Genomic DNA, 25,378 nt, shown 5'->3' on the forward strand with positions numbered 1-25,378 from the left:
AGGCCCCTTCCCCCGATAGGGCCCCACCGGGAGCCGTAGCTGAGGCGATCCGCGAGAAGGGCCCGACGCACGTCCAGGGTCACCACCGCGCCCACCGCACCGACACCCCGCCTCGTCCGCCTTCGCCGCGGCCGGCGTCACACGCAGCAGGTAAGCAGCTTACCTGCCCGCCACCCCCGTGGCCGGGGGCTCGTAACAGGGGTCACTCCGCGCGCTCCGCCCGCGCAGCTTACCTGCCCGCCACCCCTGTTGCCGGGGGCGCGTAACAGGGGTCACTCCGCGCGCAGTGCGCTCACGAAAGGGGTGGGGCTCACCCTGGTTGATATAGACAGCAGCTAGGACGGTGGCCATGGAAGTTGGAACCCGCTAAGGAGTGTGTAACAACCCACCTGCCGAATCAACTAGCCCTGAAAATGGATGGCGCTGGAGCGTCGGGCCCATATACCCGGCCGTCGCCGGCAGCGAGACGCGCTTGGAGGTGCGCTCAGCGCGGCTCCCATATGATTGCGCACTGGTGTGCGTCTGGGTCGTGACAGCGTGGCACACGAATGTCTGTGCTGCATTGGATCAGTCTCCTTTCTTTAACAGGCAAAAGCTTTATAACCTCACTAATGCCTTGCATCGTCTATATTAGATATATAACAACGGGCGGGTGCGGGCGGATGCGGTTCTGATCAAATGTTAGATCGGGCGGATTGCGGATGGTTGACGACTTTCTGATGCGGTTGCGGATGAAATAATCGCCTATCCGCGCATCTCTAGTAAGAGCGGAGTAGCTCCACCTGGTGGTGAAGTTAGTCCATGACACAAAGACGAAAGCAGGCCACAAAAGAAAGGAGTGTGTTTGGCGTGCAGGTGTGTTCCTGGGACTAAAGATGGCGAGGTTCCGAGACAAAGACGAAGCAGGAAGAGGATAAAGGAGGCGGAGCTAGTCTATCTACAGGACTGTGCGCTAGGAGCAGTAACATGGATGAGCGCACACAAGACGACTAGAAGCGAGGGCGTCGGGCCTACAAGTCCGACTCGGGCATGTCCGCCACGTCGGCCATCAGGTAGCCGATTCCGTAACGACCGTTGGGCGCGGCGTCCGCCTGGGGGCCGTCGCCTCCCGTCGCGGCGCCGTGCTTGCGGTAGATGCTGTTGGCGGGCAGCGGCGACGGCGCCTCGCCGGGCGTCTTGGCCCGCAGCAGGCTGGCGTCGTCGTCCTCGCCCGGGCACGACTCCTCCTTGATGATGCGCCCCTTCTTGTAGGACACGGCCGAGATGCCGCCGGCGCCGTCGTCGAGGAGGTTGAAGAAGCGCAGGAAGAAGACCACGGGCACGGGCAAGACGGCCACCACCACCAGGGAGACGCACACCGCCACGGCCCACGTGGGGAAGCGCACCTCCTGCTCCTTTGCCTGGCGGGGAGGTCAGGCGGTGGTTAGCGGCGAACAAGACAAACCTGGCGGAACTTCCGACTCACCGCTTCCTGGATCCAGGCGTTGTAGACGGGCGGCGCCTTGACCAGCTGCACCAGGCTGGAGCACAGCAGCACCAGCAGCAGGATGGGTGTGATGAACTTCCACATGTAGTAGTAGAAGCGGTACGGCGTGAAGCCCAACATGTCCTTCAGGTCCTCGAAGAACCTGGCGGCGGACACAAGGTGAGTCTCTCTCGTCCACAACACAAACATTCTTAGTCTACTTTTTAAAGTTACGCTCACCAACTGGAAACTATCTCATGTGAGCGTAAACTTGACCTGTTTTGTAAACGACACATGACTTTATATGGTTACCTTTACACTGTTTACTTAATAGTGTAAACTTTACTCAACAGTGTACCTTTAATGTGTAAAGTTGACACACCTGAACTTTACAATGTGACATTTACCATACTTGCCAACTTTGAGACCTCCGATTTCGGGAGGTGGGGGTGGGGGGTGGGTTGGGGGCGTGGTTAAGATATATATATAAGAAATACTTGACTTTCAGTGAATTCTAGCTATATATATATATATATATATATAAATAAATAAAAGAAATACTTGAATTTCAGTGTTCATTTATTTACACATATACACACACATAACACTCATCTACTCATTGTTGAGCTAAGGGTTGAATTGTCCATCCTTGTTCTATTCTCTGTCACTATTTCAGAACACACATTATACAAATATACATTATAAAATCAATAAGAAAACGGGAGCTCTAATTTGGGAGTCTGAATTAGGATCAGAAGTTCCTATATAAACATTGCGCACTCACGTCGCCATTTTGTATTGATTACTGCAGCTGTGCACTGGATTCATTCACAAATACAAACTACAACTCACAAACACTTTAGAGTTAGGCTCCACCATCAGAATGTGTACTTAAACTTACAAAGATCACATGGATATTATTCAGTGAGTTGATTCACCAAAACTAACCTGTTATACAGGAGGAAAAAGCACACAGGACGTTTCAATTGTTCACGGACTGGTCGCGCTCATCAGAATGACAAGACACTTCCGGTCTGCAGGTGATAGCATTCAATTGGGAAGAAACGCCCTACTGCCCCCTACTGACCAATGTGAATACTGATAAATGTGTAATGACAGCTCCAAAAACGAATTCAAACCACAAAATAAAATAAATAAATCAACACAAAAATGTGACACATTATGGGTGGGTCACATATGCATGTACAGTAGATGGCAGTATTGTCCTGTTTAAAAGTGTCACAACATTGCTGTTTACGGCAGACGAACTGCTTTACGGTAGACGGAAACTTGACTGCTGTTGTTGTGTGTTGTTACCGCGCTGGGAGGACGTTAATGAAACTGCCTAACAATAAACCCACATAAGAAACCAAGAACTCGCCCTCGATCATTAGCTGTTTCTATTGTGGGAAAGCGGACGTGTGAACAGGCTGTCAACACGTCACTCAGGTCCGCATGGAGCTGGAGGGGGCGTGGCCTCCAGCTCCGCCTGAATTTCAGGAGATTTTCGGGAGAAAATTTGTCCCGGGAGGTTTTCGGGAGAGGTGCTGAATTTCGGGAGTCTCCCGGAAAATCCGGGAGGGTTGGCAAGTATGCATTTACATTGCAAAGTTGGGTAAATTTCACTTAATGTCGTACAAACCCCGTTTCCATATGAGTTGGGAAATTGTGTTAGATGTAAATATAAACGGAATACAATGATTCGCAAATCTTTTTCAACCCATATTCAATTGAATATGCTACAAAGACAACATATTTGATATATTTTTTTGCAAATAATCATTAACTTTAGAATTTGATGCCAGCAACACGTGACAAAGAAGTTGGTAAAGGTGGCAATAAATACTGATAAAGTTGAGGAATGCTCATCAAACACTTATTTGGAACATCCCACAGGTGAGCAGGAAAATTGGGAACAGGTGGGTGCCATGATTGGGTATAAAAGTAGATTCCATGAAATGCTCAGTCATTCACAAACAAGGATGCGGCGAGGGTCACCACTTTGTCAACAAATGCGTGAGCAAACTGTTGAACAGTTTAAGAAAAAACTTTCTCAACCAGCTATTGCAAGGAATTTAGGGATTTCACCATCTACGGTCCGTAATATCATCAAAGGGTTCAGAGGATCCGGAGAAATCACTGCACGTAAGCAGCTAAGCCCGTGACCTTCGATCCCTCAGGCTGTACTGCATCAACAAGCGACATCAGTGTGTAAAGGATATCACCACATGGGCTCAGGAACACTTGAGAAACCCACTGTCAGTAACTACAGTTGGTCACTACATCTGTAAGTGCAAGTTAAAACTCTCCTATGCAAGGCGAAAACCGTTGATCAACAACACTCAGAAACGCCGTCGGCTTAGCTGGGCCTGAGCTCACCTAAGATGGACTGATACAAAGTGGAAAAGTGTTCTGTGGTCTGACGAGTCCACATTTCAAATTGTTTTTGGAAACTGTGGACGTCGTGTCCTCCGGACCAAAGAGGAAAAGAACCATCCGTATTGTTGAAAAGCCAGCATCTGTGATGGTATGGGGTTGTATTAGTGCCCAAGACATGGGTAACTTACACATCTGTGAAGGCGCCATTAATGCTGAAAGGTACATACAGGTTTTGGAGCAACATATGTTGCCATCCAAGCAACGTTACCATGGACGCCCCTGCTTATTTCAGCAAGACAATGCCAAGCCACGTGTTACATCAACGTGGCTTCATAGTAAAAGAGTGTGTGTACTAAACTGACCTGCCTGTAGTCCAGACCTGTCTCCCATTGAAAATGTGTGGCTCATTATGAAGCCTAAAATACCACAACGGAGACCCCCGGACTGTTGAACAACTTAAGCTGTACATCAAGCAAGAATGGGAAAGAATTCCACCTGAGAAGCTTAAAAAATGTGTCTCCTCAGTTCCCAAACGTTTACTGAGTGTTGTTAAAAGGAAAGGCCATGTAACACAGTGGTGAACATGCCCTTTCCCAACTACTTTGGCACGTGTTGCAGCCATGAAATTCTAAGTTAATTATTATTTGCAAAAGAAAAATTAAGTGTATGAGTTTAAACATCAAATATGTTGTCTTTGTAGCATATTCAATTGAATATGGGTTGAAAAGGATTTGCAAATCATTGTATTCCGTTTATATTTACATCTAACACAATTTCCCAACTCATATGGAAACGGGGTTTGTAAGATTACTGTAAACTTTACTTGACAGTGTAATGTAAGTGTAAACTTTACGTAAAAGTGTAATGTTTGTGTAAACAGTGTAAGGTTAGTGTAAAGTTCACTTAGCAGTGTAATGGTAGTGTAAACTTTACTTAACAGCGTAAGGTTAGTGTATAAAATTCACATATTTTGTGTGTAAAGTTTACATATTAACTTTACGTTGTAAACCTGACCATATTAAGTTGATGTGTGTAAACCTTACAGTGTAAAGTGTGTATTTGACTTTACGCTGTAAAGTTAAAATGTGTAAACCGTAAAAGTTGAAGTGTGAAACAAAAGGAGCAAAAAGAAGCTGAGCTCGTTTGATCCAGCTTACAATAAAATAAGTTGAAATAAGTAAATGGATATAGTGTGTGCATTAACTCTAAAGGCCTTAGTGGCCACATGTGTGGACAGCAGCTTTTAGCTCTTATTTCCAAAATTGTGTACACTACTGAATTGGGGTCTTATGGCCGCTTATGTGGACACTTATACTGCCATCTGGTGGTGTCAGAAGAGTATAACATACAATGAAATTTGGAGGAGAAAAAAAAGTGTAAAAATAAGAATTAGCATGTCACTAAACATGACGTACACGTTTGTTACTTATGGACTAAACATATCAAAAGATGATTCTTAGTTTTTATTCTAATTAGGGTCCAATAAGCGCAAATAGCAAAGAGAAATAAAAAAAAGCATGTAAACAAACAGCTTGGGCCTTAAGAGGTTAATAAACAAAAAAAGGTGTAAAAAAAACAAACGATACATAAACCAAAATGTATACAAACTAATAGATAAATAAGATGAATTGATTAAATGAATACAAATATTGAATGAGTGAATAATAAAATGGGAATACAACATGAATGTGAGATAAATAAGAGTATGATGATGAGAAAACAAAAGTAAAAGAGTATATGAATTAGAATAATAACAATTAATTAAAGCTACAAGCAGCGATGGACGGGACCAACTTTGAGGGCTCATAAAATCCAAACCGGAGCAGTAATTAAAACTCTTTCATCAACTTTTAATCAGAAGGGTTCAATCTCTCTCCTGTGCTAATTTGAAGCCGACACAACAAACGCGCTGAGAGGAGATAATGTTTGAAAAAAGGTGACTGTTTTTACACAACTTTTGTTTTGAAGGGGGAATTGCAAACTTCCTGTTGATTTTTGCTGGGGGTTGTCAGTGTATGAAATATAGGTCGAAGTGAGACCTACATAGAGGTTTTTGTTTCATGTCTCTACGACATTCCTACTGGGAGTTCCAGGCAGTTTTGTCTGTGTTTTCTTCCTAGGGGGCGCTGGAGCGCAATTTTGAGTTTTGGGGTTTGTTTTTTTTGATTAGATCGCAATTTTCGCCAGTCCTGATGTGTGTGTCCAATATGGTGAGTTTTGAAGCATGTTAAGGGGGTCAAATTACAGCTCAAAGAGGCGGCGGTATAATAATAAAACGCTAGAAATACAATAGGGTCCTCTGTCCCAAAGGGACTCGGTCTCTAATAAATGATCAAATTAAAAATGTAGGAGAAGAAAAATTGAGTTTTCTTCATTTTGATGTGCATGCTAATGTCATGTGTTGGGGAGGCGGAGCGGCATCTGCTGGCAAAAGAAGCGTCACCTACTTGTCGATGCCGTAGAACCAGGCGATGGCCAGGTTCTCCAGGATGACCACGATGAGCAGCGGCAGCGTGGCCGAGTAGTCGTCAAACATGGTGACAAAGTAGTTCCCCGAGCGCTGCACGAACATCAGGCCGATGGAGAAGGCCAGCACGCAGCATCCCACTGCGGTCATGTGACGGTTATGTGACGGTCATGTGACAAAAGTGCAGAGTAAGCACACCCGGCTCGCGACTCTCACCTGTCAGGAGCTCCTTGCGCACTTTGAAGGTGTCCACCAGCGGCGTGAGGATGCCCTCGATGGTGCCGAACATGCTGCCCAGGCCCAGGTTGACCAGCATGAGGAAGAACATGACCGACCAGAAGGGCGAGGCGGGGAAGTGGGTCATGGCCTCCGTGAAGGCGATGAAGGCCAGACCTGTACCCTGGACCGTCTGGTGTAGGGAATCAGGGAAAGTCCAAATGGGGTAGGGGGGGCAGAGAGAGGCTATTATTGTTAGAATAACTGTTTTTACAACCTTTTCTTTTGAACTGTTTTGTAATCAAAGGCGATGGCTGTTTACGACCCATGTCCCTTAGAAACAGCTGTTGCCATGTAATCAGGGAAAGTCCAAATGGGGTAGTGGGGGGCAGAGAGAGGCTACTATTGTTAGAATAATTATGTATATATTATCACACAACTCTTATGCTTAAGGGCCGTTGTTTTGTTTCTTTCATTTATTGTAATCAACAGAAAGATATTGTCTTGACCCAAGAACTACAAAAGAGGAGAGGAAGCAGGACCAGACTCCCCTCAAGGCGACCTTTTCTCTGAACTGTTTTTACAACCTTTTCTTTTGAACTGTTGTAATCAAAGGCGATGGCTGTTTACGACCCACGTCCCTTAGAAACAGCTGTTGCCATGTAATCAGGGAAAGTCCAAATAAAAGAGGGGGCGTACAATCTTTCGCCAGAGCCTGGTGGAACTGTACAAAGAGTACAGTCCAGACGTTTCTCCTCCAATTGAGCCAAATTGAATTCTGTCTGTTTAATTATTTGCTTCTTGTCTTGTTTAATAGATGTCATCAGTGTTTGAACCTGACAGCATGAGTCACACATCGGGTATAATAAGCAATTTAGCAACAACTACATTTGGCATGCTAGCTTGTTTAGCTAATTATGGATGCGTACGTCTCCGAGTAATATAACTTGGGAATTGTCGCATTCAAACATTAGCATGCTGTTAGCATGATTCAAGTGCCAAGTTTGGTTGGCAAAGAAAAGTTAGCATGCTAACATTAACATACCAGCTTTTTTTCCAGCTAATGTTACATGTATATTCCTTTAAAATCACATACATTTCAGCATTCTAACAGTTAGCATGATTTATGTATCAGATATAATAAGCAAATTAGCAACAACAAAAACATTTAGCATGCTAGCTTTTTTAGCTAATTGTGGATGCGTACGCCTCAGGAGTCATATAACTTGGTAATTGTCGCATTCAAACATTAGCATGCTGTTAGCATGATTCAAGTACCAAATTTGATTAGCAAAAAAAAGATAGCATGCTAGCTTTTTTTTCACCTAATGTTACATGTATACATGTATACATACATTTCAGCATGCTAACAGTTGAGTACATGATTCACGTATCTGGTATAATAAGCAAATTTACAACAACAAACAAAGTTAGCATGCTAGCTTTTTTTAGGTAATTGTGGATGCGTAGGCCTCAGAGTCATATAACTTGGTAATTGTCACATTGGAACTGGTAACGTTGTGTCGAGAATGCATGTATGTTTAAGAGTTCTTTCTTTATTTATAGTCATGTTTGGATCAGCTAGTATTTTTCCATGTACACTCTGTATACAAGTTTCTCTTTGTCTGCAGAGGTCTGTGTAGTGTTTTAGGTATTGGAATGTGACAAAGATGCATCCCCCTCCTTATCTTATCAGTGTTGGGGAAGGGGGAGGCATTGCTTTCTGGGGGGACCATTTTCCTATTCAAGAAGTAGTTTCTTTCCTTTTGAATGTTAGACCATCCCGAGATGACGGTATGACTGTATTGATGTGGGCTGGTCTCCTAAAACTTTAGTAAAACTTGATAATATTCCTATTCTGTCTTGATGGTCCTTCTTACTCAGCATATATGTCAATGAAAGAATTTGGGATTGACCAGTGACTTTAATTCCCTGAGAGGCAGACTGGTCAGACGCAACAATTGTTATGTTCTTGAAGTCCAAGAAGATTGTGTACCTTGTTGAGCTCGCCCTCGATGCTGCAGGAGTCCAGTCCCAGTTTGGGGAAGTGGTCCTGGTTGACGTTCCTGATGATGTTTATCATCATCTGGTAGTCGGCGGTGCTGACGCCGCTGATGTGACTGAGGTTGATGTGGCCGGGGATCAGACTTTCCTCCAAGCCGTTTCCCAGCAGGTCCGCCATCTTTCTGCTGTTCCTGGAACAGAAGGCAAAGCGTCGACACGCCGGCCCCCAAAATGTCCGCCAAAAGCGCGCGCACTCACAGCGCCACACATTTCCGGATCATGATGTTGGCCTTGAAGCCCAGCACGGCGAAGACCACCAGGGTGGCCAGCACGGAGGTGAAGAAGTTGATGAAGGAGACCAGCACGGCGTCGAAGTGGCAGTTGTTGTCGCGCTTGTTGTAGCTGGAGAAGGCGATGACGCCGCCGAAGCCCAGGCCCAGCGCGAAGAAGACCTGCGTGGCCGCCTCGCGCCACACTTTGGCCTCCAGCATGATCTCCAGCTGGAAAACACACACGCTGACGTGAGGGATGGCGGCCTCTGCTGACACATTTAATAACTACATCCCTTGCTATAAAAGGAGAAAGTCCTTTTAAATGTTGGACTTGTCTTGGATTAATAATTAAAATGATAATCAATACTACTCTGGCATCAAAATTAATTTAGATTATTATTAATTATTTTATTTTTTATCATTATTAACATTTTGTTGCATAGCCATTTATTTCACACCCAAAGTGATCGATAACAATAAAGCAAATAAAAGCGGTAATATGGAAATGAAAAAGAAAAGGAGCAGCGGCCTCTGGTGGCTCATTTAATAACTACATCACTCTTCCTATTAAAGGAGAAAGTTATTTTAAATGTTGGACTTTTCCTGATTAATAATTAAAATTATTATCAATAATACTCTGGCATCAAAATTAATTTAGATTAATATTAGTTACTTTATTTTCAATCATGAATATTTTTAATATTTATTTATTCTCACAAATATCTGTTATTGTTGTATAGCCATTTAGTTCAGACATAACAATAACAAAGCAAAAAAGCAATTTAAATGGAAATAAAAATAAAAGGAACAGCGGCCTCTGCTGGCACATTTAATTACTACATCACTCTTGCTATTAAAGGAGAAAGTTATTTTAAATGTTGGACTTTTCCTGCATTAATAATTAAAATTATTATCAATAATACTCTGGCATCAAAATTAATTTAGATTAATGTTAGTTACTTTATTTTTTAATTATGAATATTTTTTTACATTTATTTATTTTCACAAATATCTGTTATTATTGTATAGCCATTTAGTTAAGACATAACAATAACAAAGCAAAAAAGCAATTAAATGGAAATAAAAATAAAAGGAACAGCGGCCTCTGCTGGCACATTTAATTACTACATCACTGTTGCTATTAAAGGAGAAAGTTATTTTAAATGTTGGACTTGTCCTGCATTAATAATTCAGCCTATTTGAGAATTGCAGGCTTTCCCCTGACAAATTCCAAAATATCCCAGATTTCCCAGAATTCCTGGTTTTCCAGGACATTTTTCCCCATTCAAAATGAATTGGCCATCTTTTAAACTTCCACCATTTCCAAATTTTTCAACCGATTCAAATCATTCCACCTTCAACACAATCCACCATCCTGGAAATTTAAACTACGGTAGCTTTTTTCCAAGTTCAAAAAAATTCCAGGATTTTCCAGAATTCCTGGTTTTCCTAAGCTCTATTTCCACCCTTTTTTCTGGGGACTATTCCTTCCACAATTTTCAACCCACTTCAACCGTTCCATTGTCAAAACATTCCTCTTGAACAGGACAAAAAAACTAAGTTATTTTTCTAACTGGAAAAATTCCCGGTTTTCTCGAAATTCCAGGAATTCCTTAATACCATTTTTCAATCAAACATTTTACTACTTCCACATTTCTCGACCGATTTGAAAAATTCCAACACCAACCATTTCAACACATTCAGATCATTCAAGTTTTTACCATTTTCAAAAAAATTCCCGCTTTTCCCGAAATTCCCAATTTTTGGGGAATTTCAATGGGACATTCTTCAAAGTTCCACAATTCCCACATTTTTCATCAGATTCAAACTGTTCCAACTTCAAAATATTCAGCCTGTTTAGGAATTGTGTGCTCTACTTCAACAATCCTAAACAAATTCCAGGATTTCAGTTCAACTTCAGCATTGGAGCGTTCACATGCAATTCCTTCAGGAATTGCCTCATCTAGCTTTAATTAATTTAGCCTATTTATGTTTGAAAATGCTTAATTTAGGCCAACAATATGTGAAATATGCTATAAAAAAATCAATATGCAATCTATATATATTTGTTTTGCTCGAAAAATCACAATAATAATCTAAAAGGGAGTAATTGTACTATTTTCTATTCGCGTTGATAAATGCATTCTTTTGATTCGCCTAAAATCTGCTGCGAACACAAGAGGGCGCCAGAGAGGGAGCAAGAGGTCGTTCAAAGCATGAAGCAAGAGTCTGCTTTGTTACATAAAATCCAACATCCTGTTGCCATGGTGACCTGGCTCCTGCACACGAGGAGACGTTGACATTTTTTTTTTTTAATTTTATTGATTTCCTCCCTCACAGACGAAAAGATTGTATCTATGATTGACATATTTTTCCCCAGGTGAGCTGTTAGAAAATGTTTGAAGGATTTGAGACACGGAAGAAAGGCGACACGAAGATGGCGGCCGTACCTTTGGCGTGAACATGTGGCGGATGCCGTCCATGGAGCCCTCCAGGAGCAGCGAGCGGACCAGGAAGCAAATCAACACCACGTACGGGAACAAGGAGCTGAAGTACATCACCTGCCAGCAAACACAGCAATGTGAAGGATTAACAACATTTCGTCAAAAATAGTAGGATTTAATACCAGGAAATGGAATTAAAATAAAACAAAATATAATACAATTAAATTAAATCAAATCAAATATAATTGAAAATGATCAAATAAAATACAACACAATTAAATTACAACAAGTTAAATATAATATATGATAAAATTACAGAAAATTTAATATAGTATGATAAAATTAATATAGTAAAATAAAACCATGATAACATATTAAAATAAAATTGATTAAAATAAGAATGAACAAAATACTATAGAATAAAATATAATACACATTAATGACATGAAATTAAATTATATATAATATAATAAAATAAAAACATGTATTAAAATATAGTGAAATACAATGTACTATAATATAATATAATATATAAGGGACAGGCGGTAGAAAATGGATGGATGGATGGATAATAAAATAAAACAATTAAATTACATTATTATAATATACAATATATACATATATATATATATATATATATATATATATATATACATATATCCATCCATGGATGGATGATCAAATAAAATAAAACACAATTAAATTACACCAAATTAAATATAATATATGATAAAATTACAGAAAATATAATATAGTATGACAAAATTAATATAGTAAAATAAAACCATAATAACATATTAAAATAAAATTGATTAAAATAAGATATAATAAAAATTAATGACATGAAATTAAATTGTATATGATATAATAAAATACAAACATTTATTATAATATAGTGAAATACAATGTACTATAATATAATAAAATAATACGATTAAATTACATTATTATAATATACAAAATAAAATGTAATAAAATATAATAAAATCCAATTAAATAAAACCAAATTAAATATAATATCCATCCATCCATCCATCCATTTCCTACCGCTTATTCCCTAAAAACACAACATATATAACAATAAAATGTATTAAAATAAAACTGAACAAAATACAACATAATAAAAAATAATACAACACATAATAATTACATATATATATATATATATATATATATATATATATATATAATATAATAAAATTGAATTACATTATTACAATTATAATATAAAAAATAAAATATAGAAAATAAAATGTATTGAATTATAATAAAATCAAATTTAATATAATATAAAAAGTCAAAGAACAAGCTGATCCAGCGCTTCTCAATTATTGTTGTATATTATTATTAGGGGCAGTTATTATACGTTTGACTTCTTTCTGCTCCTTTTCTGTCATGCTAAATAATCGTGTTGCCCTTTTTTTTTAAATAAATGAAATAATAAAACGATCACGAAAGTTTTCTGTTACGCCCCACTAGGGAGAAAACATTCCACGCCCCTGACTATAAACAGTACCATTTTTCTACAAAACTGTCATAAGTACGCCTTTCCATAAAATTGTATCCTTATAAACATTAAAGAAAAATATAAGAAATATAGGTCAACTTATGACAAAGAACAACTTTATTAAAATAGTTTTTTAACCTTTTTGATGCTGAAAAATAACATTGAATAAACTCAATAAATAATAACAAATTAAAACATTAACTCAGCAATTTTTTTTTTAATAAATCCAAACGAGGTTTAATGGCTACAATGAGCACGTTTTGAAGCGTGATACTGATAAAGCAGGTTTTTTTTGTATCCAACTTTTGAGGCATGAATCAGTTTTTCATACAAGCCTTTAAAAAGTATAAACTATTTCCACAATATGTGTTATTTCACTTCTGTACTTACTATTTTCTCTCCATTTTTGTTATCATTTGTTATTTATTTATTAACTATTTGTCTGTGTAACATATTGAGGACAGGAAGTACACCAAAAAAAGGATAAAATACGCTTTGCTTCTTCCTTCTCCTTTTCGGCTGTGTCGTATGAGAAACGGTGAAATACGTGATGCACATGAATGTAACTTTGTGTAGAAACGTACTAAAGCCATCCATCCATCCATTTTCTACCGCTTGTCCCTTTTCGGGACAACACAGATAGACAACATTCACACACTAGAGCCAATTTAGTGTTGCCAATCAACCTATCCCCAGGTGCATGTCTTTGGAGGTGGGAGGAAGCCGGAGTACCCGAAGGGAACCCACGCAGTCACGGGGAGAACATGCAAACTCCACACAGAAAGATCCCGAGCCCGGGATTGAACTCAGGACCTTCGTATTGTGAGGCACATGCACTAACCCCTGTTGCACCGTGCTGCCCTATCGTGGTTTGGTTCAAAATGAGGTTGTGTGTTGCGTCACCCGCCACAATTTCCCGCCTCTGCAGTCGGAAGTAATGATGGGTTTCGGGCTCACTGACATGACGCGGCGCGCTTACTCGAGTCGGAGGGAAACCACAAACGTATACGAGTTTCCTCTTCTCACGGCAAACGTTATATCATCAGCAAGACGGCACAACTCTGTATACCCGTAAAGAATACCGCTGGGCTAAGCTTTTCTAGTGCTACTGTGCTAATGTTTACATGCTGTGAACCTCTCTGGGTTGAATGAAGCTAAAGAAGCTAGCATGAAACGATAGCATGCTAATGTTAGCTGTTCATAATGGGAACAGTTAGCGTACATTTAAGACGGCGTCAAGTATCGAATAAAATGGTTTTAAATATAAACAAATACAGTTTTGCTAAAAAAGCTAGCATAAAACATTAGCATGTTAACATAGAAACAGTGAGCATACTTACAAGATCGCAGCAAGTATCACAATCCATGTTTTTTAGGTTAAAATTAATACAATTAGCTAAAATACTAGCGTAAAATGTTAAAATGATAACGTTAGCTTGTTACAATGGGAACAGGTAACATACTTGCAAGATGGCGACAAGTCTCACAATCCATGAATTCTCGGTTCAAACGATCAAAACAAGATAAAGTGTTAGCATGAAATGTTAGCATGCTAATGTTAGCATGATAACCTTAGCATGATAACCTACGAAAAGTTAACATACTTCTAAAACGGTGCCAAGAATCAAAATCCATGATTTTTAGGTTCAAACTGATACAATTTGATACATTGCAGCATGCTAACATAGGAGAAGTTAACATACTTCTAAGATGGTGTCAAGTATCAAAATGAATTATTTTTAGATTCAAATTAATATAATTAGGTGAAATACTAGCATAAAATGTTAGCATGATAACATCGTAGAAGTTAGAATACTTTTAAAATGACTCAAGCATCAAAATCAATGATTTTTAGGTTCAAACGAATAAAGTTGGATAAAATGCAAGCATGCTAACATTAGTATACTAACATAGGGGAAGTTAGCATACGTCTAAGATGGTGTAAAGAATCAAAATTCTTGAGTTTTAAATTCAAATGAATATAATTAGGTCAAATACTCCCGTGAAATGTTAGCATGATAACATCGTAAAAGTTAGCATACTTTTAAAATGACGGCAAGCATCAAAATCAATGATTTTTAGCTTCAAACAAATAAAGTTGGATAAAATGCAAGCATGCTAACATTAGTATGTTAACATAGGGGAAGTTTGCATACTTCTGAGATGGTGTCAAGTATCAGAATTCATGAGTTTTAGATTCAAATGAATATAAATAGGTAAAATATTCGCATAACATTTTAGCATGATAACATCGTAAAAGTTAGCATACTTTTTAAATGACCCCAAGCATCAAAATCAATTATTTTTAGGTTTAAAAAAATAAAATTGGATAAAATGCAAGCATGCTAACATTAATATGCTAACATAGGGGAGGTTTGCATACTTTTAAAATGACCCCAAGCATCAAAATCAATGATTTTTAGGTTTAAACAAATACAATTGGATAAAATGCAAATACGCTAACATTAGCATGCTAACATAGAAGAAGTTAGCATACTTCTAAGATGGTGTCAAGAATCAGAATCTATGATTTTTAAATACAAATGAATATAATTAGGTAAAATACTAGTATAAAATGTTAGCATGATAACATAGAAGAAGTTTTACCATGAATTGATTAACGTGGACCCCGACTTAAACAAGTTGAAAAACTTATTCGGGTGTTACCATTTAGTGGTCAATTGTACGGAATATGTACTGTACTGTGCAATCTACTAATAAAAGTTTCAATCAATCAATCAATCAATGTTTAATGTTGCACTTTTTATATGTAGAAGAAAAGTTTTGTCATTTTATTTAATCTGAGCAACAACTTGAGGCAGTTTGATGTGGATTAACGTGGGCAAAATTATTATAGTGTTCCCAATGTTAAAAGGATAAAGCCATTGTTTACAAATTTGGTAAATAAATAACCAAAAAATGTATATTTTGTTGTTTTCTTACTGTACCGAAAATGAACCGAACCGTGACCTCTAAACCGAGGTACGTACCGAACCGAAATGTTTGTGTACCGTTACACCCCTAATCAAAATCTATGATTTTTAGGTTTGACCAAATAAAATTAGCTACAGAGCTATCCTAAAACGTTAGCATAGCATGTTAACATAGGAAAACTTAGTATATTTACAAGATGGCAGCAAGTATCAAAATCAATGGTTTAGGTCAGGGGTCGGCAACCCAAAATGTTGAAAGAGCCATATTGGACCAAAAATACAAAAACAAATCTGTCTGGAGCCGCAAAATACTAAAAGCCATATTACATGCAGATAGTGTGTCATGAGATATAAAGTAAATTAGGATGACTTAAAGGAAACTAAATGAGCTCAAATATAGCTACAAATGAGGCGTAATGATGCACTATGTACATACTAGCCTAAATAGCATGTTAGCATCGATTAGCTTGCAGTCATGCAGTGACCAAATATGTCCGATTAGCACTCCACACAAGTCAATAACATCAACAAAACTCACCTTTGTGCATTCATACATAACGTTAAAGGTTTGGTGGACAAAGTGAGACAGAAAAAGAAGTGGCATAAAACACGTCCTAGAAAGTCGGAGAAAGTTATACATGTAAACAAACTACGGTGAGTTCAAGGACCGCCAAAATTAGAAGGACAAAACGGCGCTCGCCAAATACTCGAATCAGTGAAGCATGTTTAATATAAACAGTGTGCTTTATAATAATTAGGGAGGTTCGTGTCATGTTTGTCCTCCTATAGAAACCATGTTAACACAAAAAATACATATTGTTTCCCCTTCATCTTTTTCCATCTTTCATACATTTTTTAAAAAGCTCCAGAGAGCCACTAGGGCGGCGCTAAAGAGCCGCATGTGGCTCTCTGGAGCTTTTTCAAAAATGTATGAAAAATGGAAAAAGATGAGGGGGAAAAAATATATTTTTTGTCTTAATATGGTTCCTGTGGGAGGACAAACATGACACAAGCCTCCCTAATTGTTATAAAGCACACTGTTTATATTAAACATGCTTCACTAATTCGAGTATTTGGCGAGCGCCGTTTTGTCCTTCTAATTTTGGCGGTCCTTGAACTCACCGTAGTTTGTTTACCTGTATAACTTTCTCCGACTTTCTAGGACGTGTTTTATGCCACTTCTTTTTCTGTCTCACTTTGTCCACCAAACTTTGAAGGTTGTGCATGAAAGGTGAGTTTTGTTGATGTTATTGACTTGTGTGGAGTGCTAATCAGACATATTTGGTCACTGCATGACTGCAAGCTAATCGATGCTAACATGCTATTTAGGCTAGCTATATGTACATATTGCATCATTTTGCCTCATTTGTAGCTATATTTGAGGTCATTTAGTTTCCTTTAAGTCCTTTTAATTCAATTTATATCTCATGACACACTATCTGTATGTAACATGGCTTTTATTTTTTTGCGGCTCCAGACAGATTTGTTTTTGTATTTTTGGTTCAATATGGCTCTTTCAACATTTTGGGTTGCCGACCCCTGCTCTAGAGCCACGGGTTGCCGACCCCCGGTTTAGGTTCAAAAGAAAATACTAGCACAAAATGTTAGCACGCTCACGTTTTGTGCTAAATTCTTATCTAAATTCTGCTTTGACAGGAAATAATTGAATGTTAAAATGTCAGCATGCTAACGTAAAATCCTTTGCTGTGTGAGAATGGGCGCTCGCTTTCATAATTAGCCGAAGCTAACTGTTTGCTGCGGTCTGGGGGAGTCTGCCGAAGCGTCATGGCGGACAATCCCAGTCCCGGGTCACGTGGCGTGCCTTTCTTATCTCAACGTTGCCCAAAAAAAAAAACCCAGCTTCAAATATTTAGCATCACCAAAAAGGCCCCCCTGAAAACACCCCCTTTTGATTTTTTGGCTTGACAATCAAGCCAAGCTGAAAAAGAGCGCGTATCGCCATGGAAACCTGCTCCTTCCACGCCCAGGACATTCCTAAGGGGGGGTAAAAAACCATTAATATTCTTTTGTGGCGCCTCAGGGGCCCCTCCTCCAAAATTGTGGCGCCCGTTTCTACCAGCTCAGGTCGTGCAGACCCGGCAGGTAGCCCCTGGGCTTTGTGCGGCGGCCATGAGACCCACGTCCGAGCATGTCGGGGGGCAGATAGCGCCGGACAAAGAGCGTGGCTATAGGCGACCGCCTGGCACCACGATGGAGGGCATCCATCTTGCTTTGTTAGAAGGGGGGGCTCACAGGGGGGGGGGGGGGCATGGCGGTCAAAGCGCTTCTCAGACAAAGCAGGACTGGAATAGCGCAACGACGTCACAAGGTGACACCTTTGAACATACCCGTCTAGGCAGCACACTAGTATGTGTTTGTTTATTATTGCTGACTTGACACTCGCGGATAAAAACATCAACATTGGCGGCGGGAAAAAATTCTGTCCTGAAGAAAAAAGCAACGAGTTCCAAACAGCCCCTTTAAGGCAGTGCTTCTTAAATAGTGGGGCGGGGTCACCCACCCCGGGGGGGCGCCCTGTGGGGTCCAAAGAAAGCGGGCGTGAGAGACAATAGCAAAACAGCATCTTTAGTTTTAGCAATGAACTATCTTGACACATACAGATAAAAAAAATTAACATTAACTTCAGGGGGGTCGTGAGGTATCCAAGGAAGGGGGGCGTGAGAGGCATTAGCGTATATCTTGACACATACTGATAAAATATATATATATATAGATATATATACATATATATTTTTTAACATACATTATGCTGATAATTTCATTGATTAAACATTTAGTGTAAAAATGTCAGTTTGTAAAAATTCTGTGTATAAAAATTTAGTGCAAAAAAAGGGTTAGTTTATAAAAAAAATTGTGTGTATAAAAATTCAGTGCAAAAAAATGTGTAAAAAAGTCAGTTTATAAAAATTCAGCGCAAAATAATTTTGTGTAAACAATATTAAAGTGTGTAAAAAAAGTCAGTTCATAAAATGTCAGTGTAAAAAATATTAAAGTCTATAAAAATCAAGTGTAAAAATAAGTTAGTTTATAAAAATTCTTAGTATAAAAATCCAGTGCCAAAAAAGGTCAATTTATAAAAATTCTGTGTATAACAATTCAGTGCAAAAAAAAGGTTATAAAAATGATGCGTATAAAAATTCACTGCAAAAAAAAGTTTATAAAGAATCTGGGTATAGAAATTCAGAGTAAAAAAGTCAGTTTGTAAAAATTCTGTGTCTAAAAATTCAGTGTAAAAAATATTCAAGTATATAAAAATTCAGCGTAAAAAAAAACAGTTTATAAAAATGATGTGTATAAAAAAATTCAGTAGAAAAAATGTTGTGTAAAAAATATTAAAGTGTAAAATAGTCAGTTTATAAAAATTATGTGTATAAAAATTTAGTGTAAAAAATATTCAAGTGTATAAAAATTCAGTGTAAAAAAGTAAGTTTAAAAAAATTCAGTACAAAAAAAAATGTATACAAATTTTGGGTGTAAAAATTATTGTGTAAAATTTTGTGTAAATTTTTTTTAAGTGTATAAAAATTCAGTGTGAAAAAAGTCAGTTCATAAAAATTCAATATACAAATATTCAATTGTATAAAAATTAAGTGTAAAAAAAGTTAGTTTATAAAAATTCAGTGCAAAAAAAAAAAAAGTTAGTTTAAAAAAATTCGGTGTATAAAAATGTGTGCAAAAAATGTAGTGTGAAAAAATTCAGTGCAGAAATATTTAATTATAAAATAATATATACCAAAAGTGAGTCTTGAGTTTTGAAGCAATAAATATTTATACACTGAATTTTGCTCACACATTTTTATTCAATGAAATTGTCAGCATAATTTGATTCAGCTCACAAAACTCAAACGCAAAACATTCAGTGACATAAATTCAGTGTTAAAAAAAATACTTGCACTGGATATTTGGACCCAAACAAAAGACTGTTTCTTGTTTTGGATAAATCCCCTCAACGCTCATTAGCTCACTTTAAGGCGGCAGCTTACTGTACGCCAGGACGCCGTGTCCCAAAACGCTCTTCCTCGTTCTGGCACGTGATTTTTGATCATTTTACCTGCGCGGACCTGGACTATCAAGGCAGACAGTGGCGTGACTAGCGCCCGGAAGGATTAGCCCGTTGTCTTTCCCGGGGCGGCCGTTTCTCACGTCTTATGACGGGCATTAGGTGCTTGCAGGGTCAGTCGAGTCGCTGCTAATTGGAGAAAATGGGCACACTATTTAATCTCCCGGCAATAATCTTTGATTCTTTTGGCAGTTGCGTTTACTATTATCCCTCCTCTTATGTCACAATTACATTCATGAAGTAGCCATTTCTTCCTCTCACAACTTCTCTGGTCTGAAACATTTAGTACTTCTCAGAGTACCGTATCTTCCGGACTATAGAATGAATTTTTATTCTGTGAATTTGTCAGGCTTTTGTACAACAGACCCCAATGAGCCTCCATAGCCAAGCGCTACACTTAAAGTACTAAAGACCCCAATGAGCCTCCATAGCCAAGCGCTATACTTAAAGTACCAAAGACCCCAATGAGCCTCCATAGCCAAGCGCTATACTTAAAGTACCAAAGACCCCAATGAGCCTCCGAAGCCAAGCGCTATACTTAAAGTACCAAAGTCCCCAATGAGCCTCCATAGCCAAGCGCTATACTTAAAGTACTTAAGACCCCAATGAGTCTCCGAAGCCAAGCGCTATCCTTAAAGTACCAAAGACCCCAATGAGCCTACATAGCCAAGCGCTATACCTAAAGTACTAAAGACCCCAATGAGCCTCCATAGCCAAGCGCTACACTTAAAGCACAAAAGACCCCAATGAGCCTCCATAGCCAAGCGCTACACTTAAAGTACTAAAGACCCCAATGAGCCTCCATAGCCAAGCGCTATACTTAAAGTACCAAAGACCCCAATGAGCCTCCATAGCCAAGCGCTATACTTAAAGTACCAAAGTCCCCAATGAGCCTCCATAGCCAAGCGCTATACTTAAAATACCTAAGACCCCAATGAGCCTCCGAAGCCAAGCGCTATCCTTAAAGTACCAAAGACCCCAATGAGCCTCCATAGCCAAGCGCTATACCTAAAGTACTAAAGACCCCAATGAGCCTCCATAGCCAAGCGCTACACTTAAAGTACAAAAGACCCCAATGAGCCTCCATAGCCAAGCGCTATACTTAAAGTACCAAAGTCCCCAATGAGCCTCCATAGCCAAGCGCTATACTTAAAGTACCTAAGACCCCAATGAGCCTCCGAAGCCAAGCGCTATCCTTAAAGTACCAAAGACCCCAATGAGCCTCCATAGCCAAGCGCTATACCTAAAGTACTAAAGACCCCAATGAGCCTCCATAGCCAAGCGCTACACTTAAAGTACAAAAGACCCCAATGAGCCTCCATAGCCAAGCGCTACACTTAAAGTACAAAAGACCCCAATGAGCCTCCATAGCCAAGCGCTACACTTAAAGTACTAAAGACCCCAATGAGCCTCCATAGCCAAGCGCTATACTTAAAGTACTAAAGAACCCAATGAGCCTCCATAGCCAAGCGCTACACTTAAAGTACTAAAGACCCCAATGAGCCTCCATAGCCAAGCGCTATACTTAAAGTACCAAAGACCCCAATGAGCCTCCATAGCCAAGCGCTATACTTAAAGTACCAAAGTCCCCAATGAGCCTCCATAGCCAAGCGCTATACTTAAAATACCTAAGACCCCAATGAGCCTCCGAAGCCAAGCGCTATCCTTAAAGTACCAAAGACCCCAATGAGCCTCCATAGCCAAGCGCTATACCTAAAGTACTAAAGACCCCAATGAGCCTCCATAGCCAAGCGCTACACTTAAAGTACAAAAGACCCCAATGAGCCTCCATAGCCAAGCGCTATACTTAAAGTACCAAAGTCCCCAATGAGCCTCCATAGCCAAGCGCTATACTTAAAGTACCTAAGACCCCAATGAGCCTCCGAAGCCAAGCGCTATCCTTAAAGTACCAAAGACCCCAATGAGCCTCCATAGCCAAGCGCTATACCTAAAGTACTAAAGACCCCAATGAGCCTCCATAGCCAAGCGCTACACTTAAAGTACAAAAGACCCCAATGAGCCTCCATAGCCAAGCGCTACACTTAAAGTACAAAAGACCCCAATGAGCCTCCATAGCCAAGCGCTATACTTAAAGTACAAAAGACCCCAATGAGCCTCCATAGCCAAGCGCTACACTTAAAGTACAAAAGACCCCAATGAGCCTCCATAGCCAAGCGCTATACTTAAAGTACCAAAGTCCCCAATGAGCCTCCATAGCCAAGCGCTATACTTAAAGTACCTAAGACCCCAATGAGCCTCCGAAGCCAAGCGCTATCCTTAAAGTACCAAAGACCCCAATGAGCCTCCATAGCCAAGCGCTATACCTAAAGTACTAAAGACCCCAATGAGCCTCCATAGCCAAGCGCTACACTTAAAGTACAAAAGACCCCAATGAGCCTCCATAGCCAAGCGCTACACTTAAAGTACAAAAGACCCCAATGAGCCTCCATAGCCAAGCGCTACACTTAAAGTACTAAAGACCCCAATGAGCCTCCATAGCCAAGCGCTATACTTAAAGTACTAAAGAACCCAATGAGCCTCCATAGCCAAGCGCTACACTTAAAGTACTAAAGACCCCAATGAGCCTCCATAGCCAAGCGCTATACTTAAAGTACCAAAGACCCCAATGAGCCTCCATAGCCAAGCGCTATACTTAAAGTACCAAAGTCCCCAATGAGCCTCCATAGCCAAGCGCTATACTTAAAATACCTAAGACCCCAATGAGCCTCCGAAGCCAAGCGCTATCCTTAAAGTACCAAAGACCCCAATGAGCCTCCATAGCCAAGCGCTATACCTAAAGTACTAAAGACCCCAATGAGCCTCCATAGCCAAGCGCTACACTTAAAGTACAAAAGACCCCAATGAGCCTCCATAGCCAAGCGCTATACTTAAAGTACCAAAGTCCCCAATGAGCCTCCATAGCCAAGCGCTATACTTAAAGTACCTAAGACCCCAATGAGCCTCCGAAGCCAAGCGCTATCCTTAAAGTACCAAAGACCCCAATGAGCCTCCATAGCCAAGCGCTATACCTAAAGTACTAAAGACCCCAATGAGCCTCCATAGCCAAGCGCTACACTTAAAGTACAAAAGACCCCAATGAGCCTCCATAGCCAAGCGCTACACTTAAAGTACAAAAGACCCCAATGAGCCTCCATAGCCAAGCGCTATACTTAAAGTACAAAAGACCCCAATGAGCCTCCATAGCCAAGCGCTACACTTAAAGTACAAAAGACCCCAATGAGCCTCCATAGCCAAGCGCTACACTTAAAGTACTAAAGACCCCAATGAGCCTCCATAGCCAAGCGCTATACTTAAAGTACTAAAGACCCCAATGAGCCTCCATAGCCAAGCGCTACACTTAAAGTACTAAAGACCCCAATGAGCCTCCATAGCCAAGCGCTATACTTAAAGTACCAAAGACCCCAATGAGCCTCCATAGCCAAGCGCTATGCTTAAAGTACCAAAGACCCCAATGAGCCTCCATAGCCAAGCGCTATACTGAAAGTACTAAAGACCCCAATGGGCCTCCATAGCCAAGCGCTATACTTAAAGTACTAAAGACCCCAATGAGCCTCCATAGCCAAGCGCTATACTTAAAGTACTAACGACCCCAATGAGCCTCCATAGCCAAGCGCTACACTTAAAGTACTAAAGACCCCAATGAGCCTCCATAGCCAAGCGCTATACTTAAAGTACCAAAGACCCCAATGAGCCTCCATAGCCAAGCGCTATACTTAAAGTACTTAAGACCCCAATGAGCCTCCATAGCCAAGCACTATACTTAAAGTGCCAAAGACCCCAATGAGCCTCCATAGCCAAGCGCTATACTTAAAGTACCAAAGACCCCAATGAGCCTCCATAGCCAAGCGCTATACTTAAAGTACCAAAGACCCCAAAGAGCCTCCATAGCCAAGCGCTATACTTAAAGTACCAAAGACCCCAATGAGCCTCCATAGCCAAGCGCTATACTTAAAGAGCTAAGACCTTAGCAAGACCATGTCCTTACCTTCCCGGACGACTGGATTCCCTTGATCATGGCCAGGCACACTATGGACCAGGCGGCCAGGAGGCACAGCGTCATCTTCCAGTTGAGTCCCCCGCTCTCGGAAATGCTGTCGGAGATGTCCAGGGCCTCGCGGTACCAGTAGTAGGTGGTGGCCGAGCTTTTCTCGCACTCGGGCACCACGTCTGCACAAAAAGACCAGGTTGATGTCGAGACGGCCGTCGGTCTGGGACCGTGACTCGCTCTTTTCTTACATGTGCTGCTCTTGTTCTTGACAAGGGGACACTCGTGCCATGGCAGGGGCTGCTGGAAGGACTGCGAGAAGTAGAAGAGACTCCAGCTGATGATGACGTTGTAGTAGAGCGCCACGAAGAAGCACACCTGTCAGGGGAAAACTCCATCAGCATGGGCCACCGTCTCAACCACCACGTCTTCTAGAGATGACGGTTGGTACTTTTTAATGCCACTGTATTTATTGTTGATCCTTTGGTATAATAATAATCACATCCTATACAGCAAATAATCTGCATTTCTCAGTATTTTAAGTATCATTGTGAAGTATAAGGACGGTGCTAAACATGTTACACAGCGAGAACAAGCAGGAGAACGCATGCTAGCGAAACTAGCTTGGAAAAAATTTAAGAGGTAAGTGCTTAGTAAAGTTAAAGAAGCGTAAACATAAGCACGTTACAGCAGAAAGTTAACATAAATTATTAAGAGTTAGCAATAATATAACAGCTGATGAGTGTTGGTGTGTTAGCATTGTCGCAACCAGAAGGACGCCACATGTCAAGAGGGGGGATCAACCCATAAATTGGTGGTGTCGACACTTGAGTGATTAGGTCGATACTTTTATTTTCCTAAATCATTTTACAAATGCAGCTGAGATAGGTTCCAGCACCCTCCGCCACCCCGTAAGGGAGAAGCGGTAGAAAATGGATGGATGGATTTTATTAATGTTTCCAAATTCAGGCAATACCGTGTACTCAGACATTTCGTATTTTTTCACCATGCATCCATCCATTTTCTACCGCTTGTCCCTCTCGGTGTTGGAGCCTACGAAAATCCGGTGATACTGATTGATCGGCGCATCCCGAATAAGAATGTAGACCTCTGCCAAGGGTTGTACGTTTCTGCTAACAGTAGTTGTCCTACTAAATCGTTGTACTGTATGACAAAACGTCAACAAAATAACACGACTTTTGACAGTCCTAATGTACATGACTCAGCTAGCCATCCATCCATCCATCTTCTTCCGCTTATCAGAGGTTGGGTTGCGGGGGCAGCAGCCTAAGCAGATAATCCCAGACTTTCCTCTCCCCAGCAGTTTCGTCCAGCTCTTCCCGGGGGATCCCGAGGCGTTCTCAGGCCAGCCGGGAGACATAGTCTTCCCAACGTGTCCTGGGTCTTCCTTGTGGCCTCCTACTGGTCGAACGTGTCCTAAACACCTCCCTAGGGAGGCGTTCGGGTGGCATTCTGACCAGATGCCCGAACCACCTCATCTGGCTCCTCTCGATGTGGAGGAGCAGCAGTTTTACTTTGAGCTTCTCCCGGATGGCAGAGCTTCTCACCCTATCTCTAAGGGAGAGCCCCGCCACCCGGCGGGG

The 25,378-nt window shown here is 40.5% G+C and overlaps 1 protein-coding gene across 2 annotated transcripts in view; it reads right to left on the reverse strand.

Moving 5' to 3' along the window:
• Positions 1-207: 207 nt before the first annotated feature.
• The window catches only part of slc6a15 (solute carrier family 6 member 15), a 43,511-nt gene continuing 18,340 nt past the window's right edge, over positions 208-25,378 (reverse strand). The window contains exons 4-12 of one of the 2 annotated variants that reach the window (XM_061924754.2): positions 24,026-24,152; positions 23,775-23,956; positions 11,254-11,364; positions 8,790-9,031; positions 8,524-8,722; positions 6,528-6,720; positions 6,292-6,451; positions 1,466-1,628; positions 210-1,400 (exon numbers count right to left, since the gene is read on the reverse strand). In XM_061924754.2, coding sequence (XP_061780738.1) covers positions 1,011-1,400; positions 1,466-1,628; positions 6,292-6,451; positions 6,528-6,720; positions 8,524-8,722; positions 8,790-9,031; positions 11,254-11,364; positions 23,775-23,956; positions 24,026-24,152 — 1,767 coding nt within the window. In that variant the 3' untranslated portion in view covers positions 210-1,010. Of the gene's footprint in view, positions 1,401-1,465; positions 1,629-6,291; positions 6,452-6,527; positions 6,721-8,523; positions 8,723-8,789; positions 9,032-11,253; positions 11,365-23,774; positions 24,153-25,378 lie in introns of both variants that reach the window. The other variant, XM_061924753.2, reaches the window with a different exon arrangement.

This window comes from Nerophis lumbriciformis, linkage group LG29 (assembly GCF_033978685.3).
Source record: "Nerophis lumbriciformis linkage group LG29, RoL_Nlum_v2.1, whole genome shotgun sequence".
Lineage (NCBI taxonomy): Eukaryota > Metazoa > Chordata > Actinopteri > Syngnathiformes > Syngnathidae > Nerophis > Nerophis lumbriciformis.